The following is a 9,998-nucleotide window of genomic DNA, read 5'->3' on the forward strand; positions in this document are numbered from 1 at the left end:
CGCTGAGGCTCCGGGCACCGCCATCCCCGCTGCCTCCGCCCCCCGCGCCGGGAGGAAGGGCAGGGCCGGGCCTCGCCTTCCTCCTCCTCCTCCTCCGGCGGGGCGGGGAAGTTTCTGGCACCTTCTGGCGGTGGCGGCGGAAGCGGCCGCGGGCAGCGGGGGGAGCGGCGGAGGCGGCGCCGCGGCAGCGCCATGGCCAAGTGGGGCCAGGGGGACCCGCGCTGGATCGTGGAGGAGCGGGCGGACGCCACCAACGTGAACAACTGGCACTGGTGAGTCCCTAAAGCAGCCACAAATACCGGGATGCGGGAAGGGCCGGGGGAGCGGCGGCCGGCGCTGACCCCGCGGGTTCTCCCCGGGACAGGACGGAGCGGGACGCGACCAGCTGGTCCAAGAGGAAGCTGAAGGAGGTGCTGGAGGGGCTGGTGGTGGAGGGCGAGGCCGGGCGCTGCGAGATCGGCGACCTCAAACACGTGGAGGGCGAAGCGTCCTGCAACAGCCGCAAGGGGAAGCTCATCTTCTTCTACGAGTGGAACCTGCGCCTCAGCTGGAAAGGTACGGCGGGCTCCGGGGCTCCGCGGGCACGGTCGGGCCTGGCAGCGGGGCCGGGCCCGGCGGGGAGGCGGCACCGCCCGGGCTGTGCCCGCTGCCCCCGCGGCCGGCCCTCGGCACGGAGCCGGGCCCGGGGCGCGGTAGCTGCAGGGGCTCCGTCCGGGGCTGGAGGCGATGCGGGAGCCACGTGGGCCCGGCCGGGAGAGATGCGTGTTCCCAAATAACCTTGAAACCCGAGCTTGGCTTTCCCCTCAGCCCGGCTTTCCCACCGCCTGTTCCTCAGCGCTGCGGCCCCGGGCTGTCAGCGCGGTCACTCGCTTTGCTCTGCGAGAAGTGAATGCTGCATTGTGGTGGCACTGACAGCAGAGTGCGGGGCTGCTTCAGTGACACTGTGCCCAAACTGCAGCTCCACATTACAGCTGTGCTGCTTCAGTGACACTGGGCCCAAACTGCAGCTCCACATTACAGCTGTGCTGCTTCAGTGACACTGGGCCCAAACTGCAGCTCCACATTACAGCTGTGCTGGTTCAGTGACACTGTGCCCAAATTACAGCTCCATGTTACAGCTGTGCTGGTTCAGTGACACTGTGCCCAAATTACAGCTCCATGTTACAGCTGTGCTGGTTCAGTGACACTGTGCCCAAATTACAGCTCCACATTACAGCTGTGTGCTGCTCCGTGCTCTGGGGAGCAGGAAAACCTAGGAGATATCACATCACAGCTGTTTCCAAAACCGAACTGTAGTTTGCATTGAGAATTACCAATTACGGGAGGATAAAACTCTTTAGTGGGAAGTAGAAATAATTCTTGATTAGTTGGGGTGCTGGGGGCTGTGCCCATGCATTTTTTTGTTGTGCCATATCCATTTGCAGTCCCAGCTCTTGCAGTTGCCTTCTGCTGTGTTTGTCCCATGACAAGTTCTTTGTTTGCAGTTTGGCTTTTGGGGATGCCAAGGAATTCTTCCCGTTTATTAAATGCCTAAAACTTGACAGCACCTTGTGGCCTGTGTCTTGCACTGGAGTAAGAAGCAGGAGCGGCTGATGGAATGAGCCTGCACAGGAAATTGTCCCTGGATATTGTGGTGCCAAGTGACAGGCTGTGCTTCCCAAATGCTGTCCTCATTCCTCAGCCCTGGGCTGTGGAGGCTGCCCTGGCTGGAATATTGCTGGGACCAGGACAGATCTGGAATTGAAGTCTGCACCCACAATAAGGGGGGACTTTAAACTGAGTACTGTTGTTTGTTTTAGGCTTGTTTTAGGTTTATATGTTTAGTTTTATATGTTCCAAGTGTGCTATAAACTGACACCACACTTAGAGGTGGGGTGTAAATGTTAACAGAGAGCAAAGCAAACATTAAACTCTTGTGCAATTTAAATCAATGTAGATAAAATAATTATAACCAGTTTTTTAAGTTCAGCTAAGAGCACCTGAAGCTTTAAACAGAGGTTAGCTCGGCTTTGTGTGGTTTATTTCAGAGTATAAAGTTAGAAGCAGGCTGACAGTATTTTGTTTGTGTTTCTATGCAAGTTCTCTCTGAAGTGTTTCTCTCCAAGGTGTTAATGCTGGTCAGTGTTTAGAGTGCGCTCTGACTTTGCTATGCTGAGTGAATCATGGCTTTGAGAGCTTCACTGGCTGCTACACAGGAAATTCTAAAAAAAAAACCCAGAGGCTGATGAGATTTTTTTTTTTAATTTGGTGATTGCCAGCATGTTGTGTGTTTTGAGGGCTCTAAATTAGAAGTGAGAGTTCAGATTGAACTAAAAAACTGTGATTAGTTCTACAAGTCTTCAAGGATAACTAGGACTTGAAGCTTTGATTAAAAGGTGGGTATGTAAGGACAAATGATAAAAACCCTGAGATTTGCAGCTGGTTTGGAAAGTCCCAGGTAGGAAAAACTTTGTGTTTAGTAATTTAGGTAAGAAAGAAAGGAGAAAGTGAGGAACTGAGTGTACTTAATGGCACTAAAATTGAGAAAAAATGGCTGTTCTGTCATTTTTAGAGGATGTGTTGAGGATTTTAATGGATCATTCCACATTGTGGTGCAAGCTTTGTGGAAACATGTTTGTCCTTTTAAAGCAGGTATTTCATCAATGTGTTACAACTGGCTCTTTCTATGTGTGCTTCACTCTGGACTGGCAGGAAACCAAAAAATAATTTATTCTCAGGTCTGTTACTGAATTCCATTGAAATACTACCACATAATTTGAGTGATTGATAAAAAGGCAGTAAAGCTTTGTTTACATTACAATGGTAGTGAAAATGCAGAGCTGCATTGACATTCTGCCACCAGCTCTGTTTGTTCTCTGGTTGGACTTTGCTGCCCAGCACAGCCCCTGGCACTGTGAAACTTTATTTTAAGAGTTGTGAAAGCTGCTGGTAGCATTAGCTGGCTGCAGTCAGGTTGGTGTTTAGCTGCCCAGAACTCCTTCCTGCAGGGCTGCACTTCCTTTCTGGGGAGCAGCCAGAGATCAGCTGGGTTTTACTGTGTGCAGGGAGCACGTGTGTGGTTTTCCTGGCTGCTCCTGTGCTGGGGAGGGCAGGGCACAGCACCAGAGGAGGCTCTGTGGGCCCAGGAGCGTTGCAGGGATGGCACTGACAGTCCCAGGGCCGTGCTGGGCAGGTTCTCCTGGGGCACTCTGAGCTCTGGTCCTGCTGTCCCCGTGTGGCTGTGTAGTGACAGCCCTGTGGGTTGAGCAATCCCTCACACCCGAGTGGGGAGGGATCTTTGCACTGTGGTGCAACAGCCCTGCCCTGCTCTCCATGCCAGGGGCTCCTGGGCTTTTGTTGGGATCTCCATTGGTTTCTGTCATGGGGGCTCGGGGCAGTCATTAAAATAATGAGAGTGGTGGTCAGGGGAGCCCAGGTGGCTCCTGTGAACGTGATTTCCCCAGAAATTCTGCATCTGCCTTGCTGATCATTCCCCTTGTGCAGTCCTGCTCTGCCCTGGGCTGTTGGAATGGGAGTTCTGCTGATGAAGCACCTTGTTAGATTTTATTGTTCTGGCACGGAGCTGACAGACCTGCGTGGTTCTCTTACTGCTTTCTGAAGAGATTTTACTTTTTTCTAGATTCATCTAATTAGCGAGTTAATTTAAATAACAAAGCACTTTGCAAGGCCAGGGGGAAGAGTCTTCAGTGTAATAAAAAAAGCCTCAGACCTTCACTCCAACCCTTCCAGTGTACTCTGAGGCAGAGCAGCAAGGGGCAGCTCACTGGGGTGGGCCTGAAGGATCAGAAGTGGAGCAGAATTCCTGTCCTTGCTGAATCTTTATTGTAAAGTGGATAAAAGTGATACCAGGTGCTCTGAATGTGCAGGTGAAGTTCTTATTTTAAAAAATCAACTGTATCCTCTCCATTATACACGTGTGTGTGTCCTGGTAACGTTCCTGCACGTTGGGAGCTTTCACACCGTGAAAGAGGGCAAGGTCAGCATTGCAGGGAGCTCCTGCATCCAGAGAGGCACATTGAGGGGAGAAGGAGATGGTGTCCCCTGCCCACCTGGCTCAGATGCACAGGCTGTCACAGCAGCTGGGTCTCTGCCCTTCCCTGGTACACCTGGATGGGGACACAGCTCCCAGCAGAGGCTCAGGTTCCTCCTCAGTTCCTCCAAATCAGCCCTGAGGCTCCTCCTTCAGGTAACACCTTTGTGCAGATGAGTTCCACCTGTGAAACTCTTGCTGTGGGGGAAAGGGTTTTAATGATGCATTTAAGAATTCGTTATGTTAATACAGGTACAGTGAAAGAGTCTGGTGAGAAACATAAGGGATCTGTTGAAATTCCTAACCTGTCAGAAGAAAATGAGGTAGATGATACAGAGGTAGGTGTGCAACACTGCTATGGCTCTATAGCTCCACAGTTCTTAAATGAAGTTTAGGCATCATATTTTGATTTATCCTGTTATTAAGTGGGGTAATTGCTATGTGGATAGTTTATTTCATGCTTTTGTTTATTATACTTGGAATAATGCTTTATTCTGTTCTCAAATTAACCAATGAGGAATATGCAGTTTGCTTTGCTAATTAATGTTTGTGATAATATTTTAACTACAAATTGGAGAAGAACTCTGCTTGTAGTCTTAAAAAAAAAAACCCAAACCAACACAGCAAACCACTCCCAGCCCTAAGACCTCAGGGGATCTCTGTGTTGGGTGGATAATGGTGGATACTGGGCTCCCACAGATCCTTCAGCCTCTGCTGAGAAGCAGCTCTTGGCTGAACTAGACTGAATGGAGATACTACATTTATTTATGTCTTAAGAGGACTTACTTTTAGCAAAGGTTGGCTCCCCCAAGATCATGAATTGGAAATTGCAGCTGTCCTCTGAGCATAGTAAACAAAGCCCAAACATTTTCCTTTGCTGCCACATCCCAAAGGCTCATGGCTGGGGTCTCATAAATGCTGTCATTTTTCTGTTCTAGATAAATGTTAGCAAGAAGAAAGGGGAAGGTGATGTGCTGAAGGAGCTGATGAGAACTGAAGGAACCACCAAAGTCAGAGAGGCCCTGAGGGACTACCTGAAAGCACTTAAAACAGGTAAATGAAACCAGGTGCATTAATCAGCACCTTGGGAGAGTTCTGTGCAGGTGCCTCTCCTGAACAGCTTGGTCAGATAGTGGCAAACCCCTGGGATTGTACTGGTGTGATCATTGATAAACCCACTGGGGATATGATAACCCTGGTGTATGGTGATCATTGATAAACCCCTGGTTTGTATGTGTGATCATGAAAACCCTGGGATTGTACTGGTGTGATCATTGATAAACCCCTGGTTTGTACTGGTGTGATCATTGATAAACCCCTGGTTTGTGCTGGTGTGATCATTGATAAATCCCTGGGATTGTGCTGGTGTGATCATTGATAAATCCCTGGTTTGTACTGGTGTGATCTTCATTGTCACCAGCTGAGCTAAGTCAGTCCTGACACTCAGGATCTTTTAAAGGTGGTTGTGTCCAGAAGGTTCTGCAGTGAGGCTGTTGCCAGGGCTCAGCTTGGCCCTACTTGGACTGGCCAATATTAGGGTTTCTTTTTGTTGCCTGATTTTAAAAAACTGCCTTCCTTGCCTGATCTGCTGCCTTATTTTTGTGTCCCTTTGTTTTATATAGAATTTCTGAAATGCTGTCTTTATTTTTGTTCTTTACAAATTCGTTCTCTGCTCATCTTTAAGTTTGCCATTATCATTTGAGATTGTGAAGTTCTATTATCCTAAATTTACTAAATTCATAAATTTTCACTTGTTCTTCTGAACCAAAGGTGAATCAAATTTAAATTTTCCTTTCTTTTTATTTTTTTTTTGAACTGTGCTACTTTGTGAATGACAGCTGTTTCCAAGAACCAGGAAAGTTTGCTAAAAAAAATGGTGCATTTACAGCTTGTAGTCAAATTGTGATCAGGTACATCTCTGATTGTGAAATACTTTGTTAAATTATTACCTCTTTGTTAAATGCTGTGTCATTTTCCCAAGCTGGATGCACCAGTTTTTGGCTTGAGAAATTACTGTGTATGATTTTTAGGGTATCCAAAGATTCGTTAACTCTGGGAACTCAAAGGGCAGCAGCCTCTGGCAGGGTTGGCTCCATTCTGTGCTGAGTTTCCCTCCAGCCTTCTGCCAAATTTAGAAGAATTTCTTTGGTGTTATTTCTCTTTGATCTGAACATCTGTCTGTGCAGGTGTTTCTGATTTGGGGTCAGGTAACTTGGAAAAGCCTTTTGAAGGGGAATTGCTGTTAGGTCTGTTCCTGATGGAAGCGTAAGAGTAAACTGGGAAAACGGATTGAGTTTTATGTCCTGCCCATTTTTACCCATTCTCCAGGGTTGTGGTGATCTTCAGTGAGTATGTGAATGTCAGGGGGGTTGAAGAGCTCGGTTTCACACTGACAAGTGCTTTTCTTCATTGCAGAGTTCACCTTGGGAATGATCCTGCCCACAAAAGCCGCTGTAGGTCAGGAGCTGGCCACGGAGCGCAAAGCAGGCGGGAGCCCTGTGCAGGTGTGTTGGCTTCGGGCTTTCCCTCTGAGTTCAGTGGCTGCTGAGGAAATGCAGAAATGCAGTGTGCAGTTGCTGTGTGCTTGAGAAGCTGCAGGTGACAGCCCCCTTGTCCTGCCAGCACTTTGCAGGGTCAGGATCTCACACGAATTCCTGGGAATGCTTTTTTGCTTTGCAGGACTCTGTTACACCACAGGCTCTGGATATGGTGGGAGTAAAAATTCCAACAGTGAGGATACACATGAGGGAAGTCTTCAACTCTCCAGCTGATGAACTGTACAGCATCTTCACAAAGAAGGAAGTGAGTGATACTTTTAGGAGCAATTTTAACTGAGTGTGGCTGTTGGTGCTGCTGAAGGGTTGTGTAAATAATAAACACAGCACAGTGTCAAGTACAAATTCCATTTGATGAGAGATTATTAGGCTGCCTTAGAACTTTTTTTGCCAGGTGTTCCCTTAACAAAGTGAGGCTGCATTGTTGTGGTGTTTGGGTGCAGCTTCCTTGTGCTGTCCTTAACAAAAGCTTTGCTCTTTGATGTTGGAGTTGCTGAGGAGCCTGAAGGGCTCAGTAATGGCACTGCTGCTACCCACACCTTAATTAGATTAATTACTGGAGGTGATGATACTGTTGTTTATAGGGTATGAAACACAGAATCTCTAATTTAGGGTTTGTGTCCTTTAAAGGAGTCTGGGCTGGGGTTGGAGAACTTTAAATTACGACCCCAGGGCCACCTCTGGGAACAGAAATGGCTCTGATTCCTGCAGCTCCCCTCCCTTGTCTCCCAGCCTGGTGCATTTTGTGTTTTTCTTTTTTTTTTTTCTTTAGTTGGTACAGAAATTCTCCAAGTGCCCAGCTGTGATTGAAGCAGAGAAAGGAGGCAAACTCCAGATGTTTGAGGGCTGTGTCAGTGGTGAATACACAGAACTGGTAAAATGCTCCTGCTCTACTTTAAAAAGGGAGGGGAAGGGAGGGTGGCTCCTTCTCTGAGCTAAAAAGCAGAGTAAGTTTGTGAATTTCAGCTTCTCTTGTATTTCAGTTCCTCTATTTCAAAGCCAAACAGTTGGGTCTTTTGTTGTGTGGGATTGACCACACCTAAGGACCTGCACAGGGAGCAGAAAACCCAGCACAATTCTCTGTAACTGAGAGGAGGAAGGTTTAAGGTTTATAATTAGATAATTAATTAGAGCTCAGCTGCATTTCTGAAATGTCCTAAAAACCATTTCCATCTGCAGGAGTACCCGACTTGTGTATTGGGCCAGGCTGGGTCGTGTAACACAATCTCTCAGTCACACTTGGAAATTTCAGTGGGGAAAGCTGGGCTTATCTTGTTTCCTGCAAGAAAATCAGTGTTTTATGTGCAGGACCCAGTGAGTCCTGGTCTTTTTCCACAGCAAAAACACAACAGTGGAATGCATGCAGCACACTGAGAGCTCCATGAAAACATTTTTTTATTTCAAAACCCAGACCCCAATCCTGCTCTTGTTTACATGCATGTGTCCAGAATGCCACAAGCTGCTCCTCTCCCTGTGTTTCAGGGAGAACAGGAATGGGAATTCTCTCAGGTGCTAACAAGAGCCTCCTTCTGTTCCCCAGGTGCCGAGCCAAAGGCTGGTGCTGAAGTGGCGGTGTAGGAGCTGGCCTGAGGGTGAGTTTGCCGAGGTCTCTGCTCCTGTGCAGGGAGGAGAACCGGCCTGGAGGGACCAGCCCGGGCTGGACATCCCTTGGGCCCTGCCCTTGGGAAAAAGGCAGAGCAAAGAGGGAACCAGCAGCAACAAATGGCAAATTTTGCTTTATAAAGCTGCTCACTGAAGGCTCCTATTGTCTCTCCTCAGAACATTATGCAACTGTGGCCTTGACCTTCCAGGACCTGGCGGCTCAGTCGGAGCTGGAGCTGGAGTGCAAAGGGGTTCCTGTCTCCCACGAAGAGAGTACAAGACAATGCTGGAAGAAGCAATATTTTGAAGAAATACATCTTTTACTGCAGCAATCAAAAGACAGCATGGAATGATAACAGCACTGTAGTTTTGTTAGGGCATTACTTTTTATACTTTGTTAACATTTGGTTTTCTAAAAAAAGAAAAAATATAATTTATTTGTGGGAAGAATAAAGACCCACTTCTATGAGACTGTACATAGTTTAAGCACTATTTATGGGTTTTTAGGGAATGAGAGGCAAGTCAGACTGTGTACATCAACAGCTTTACCTGGGGACAGTGATCTCTGTTCTGCTTGCCTGGAACTTGAGAGTGACAATGATCCACTTGCACTGAGCCCTGCCTGCAGAGGCAGGAGAGCTACACCATCAGTAGAAGCATTTCCAGTTCCTTACTGTTCAGTGTATCAAGTGGCAGAATGAAATCCCTGGAGGAGACGGAGTTCCCAGCAGAGGTGAGCTGCAAGGGATTACAAAACTGCTGATCCATTTCAACAATTGGGGGTGTCATTTACAGCCTCTGTGGAATACTTGCTAGGTGCTTTTAACTGCAGACTGTTTGCAGCTGCAGTGTTAGGGAAGATAATTAATAATGTCATGTAATTATTAGGCCTGCATGCACTGTACTCCCTCCCTTGACCTCGGTGTGACATTTATTTAGGAAGAAACAAACAGTAGTAGTGCTTTCTTTCTGCAGTTCTGTAAAACCTTCCACTGAAATGATTCACAGCCCTCTGCAATGCTGTACCTCAAAGACAACAACTGTAAAGAGAATTTTGACAGGAACAGATTGTAATTCCTAATACAACCATCTTGAGGTGAGCAAGGATGACTTAGGTCTCAGATGCTTTATAAATAAAGTGTACAAATGAAATATGCAATCTGAAACAATCTGACCACAACAGGGCAGGCTGCTTTTGGAAAACATGCTTGGCTCAATAAAAATATGACTTCACAGCAAGCTGATTTTCTCCATAAACTCATACTGCCACACTAAATAAGTTTCTTAGCAGTTAAGTGCTGTATATTTTATTGTTACAGAATGCCAACACATGGCAACCTTACCACCCAAAAAGCTCCCATTATCCTGAGGAGACAGAGGTGAGGCTCAGGGCACTCCCTGGGGCTCTGTTTAAGTGGCCACGTGCTGGGTGGGGAGCAGCCTCCTGTGAAATGTTCTGTTTTAGCATCTGTTTCTGAATGCTCAAAATTCAGTTTCTTTTCCCCCCCCTCAATATTCAAGGAAGAAACTTGCCTTGAATACAAAAATGGTTCAGGGTAGGGGTTGACAAAGGGAAATGAAGGTCTGAGACAGTTGAGGCTTCAGCAGGTTTATGGGTAGATGGTTGAAGAGATACTGCAATATTTAATCCTTGAGAGGAGATGGTTCTGTGCAATTCCAAGATCCTTCAGCCAGTGAAACTGCAGCCCCAGTGCTCTCAGGGGATTGTGCCTCCTCATGACTGAAATCCCCGGGTTTTCCTGTCCCCCTGCCCTCACTGGTGCTAAAAAACACAGGACCTATTTGTGCTC

General features: G+C 47.4%; 1 protein-coding gene across 1 annotated transcript; it reads left to right on the top strand.

Annotated features, from left to right (window-relative positions):
- Positions 1 to 57: 57 nt before the first annotated feature.
- On the top strand, positions 58 to 9,420 carry LOC135446171 (activator of 90 kDa heat shock protein ATPase homolog 2-like). Its single transcript, XM_064709778.1, has 9 exons — positions 58 to 272; positions 365 to 555; positions 4,283 to 4,368; positions 4,969 to 5,083; positions 6,446 to 6,534; positions 6,710 to 6,832; positions 7,358 to 7,459; positions 8,126 to 8,177; positions 8,365 to 9,420. Exons 1-9 carry the CDS (start codon positions 193 to 195, stop codon positions 8,538 to 8,540), a joined length of 1,014 nt encoding a protein of 337 aa, XP_064565848.1. The 5' UTR covers positions 58 to 192; the 3' UTR covers positions 8,541 to 9,420.
- The last annotated feature ends 578 nt before the right edge of the window (positions 9,421 to 9,998 follow it).

Source organism: Zonotrichia leucophrys, chromosome 3 (genome assembly GCF_028769735.1).
Source record: "Zonotrichia leucophrys gambelii isolate GWCS_2022_RI chromosome 3, RI_Zleu_2.0, whole genome shotgun sequence".
Classification (NCBI taxonomy): domain Eukaryota; kingdom Metazoa; phylum Chordata; class Aves; order Passeriformes; family Passerellidae; genus Zonotrichia; species Zonotrichia leucophrys.

Excerpts from the sequence above, each read along its gene's own strand:
- LOC135446171 (XM_064709778.1), top strand. The coding sequence starts at position 193 with ATGGCCAAGTGGGGCCAGGGGGACCCGCGCTGGATCGTGGAGGAGCGG. Across the intron at positions 273-364 it reads AACGTGAACAACTGGCACTG|GACGGAGCGGGACGCGACCA; the intron begins GTGAGTCCCTAA and ends TCCCCGGGACAG. Across the intron at positions 7,460-8,125 it reads GTGGTGAATACACAGAACTG|GTGCCGAGCCAAAGGCTGGT; the intron begins GTAAAATGCTCC and ends TCTGTTCCCCAG.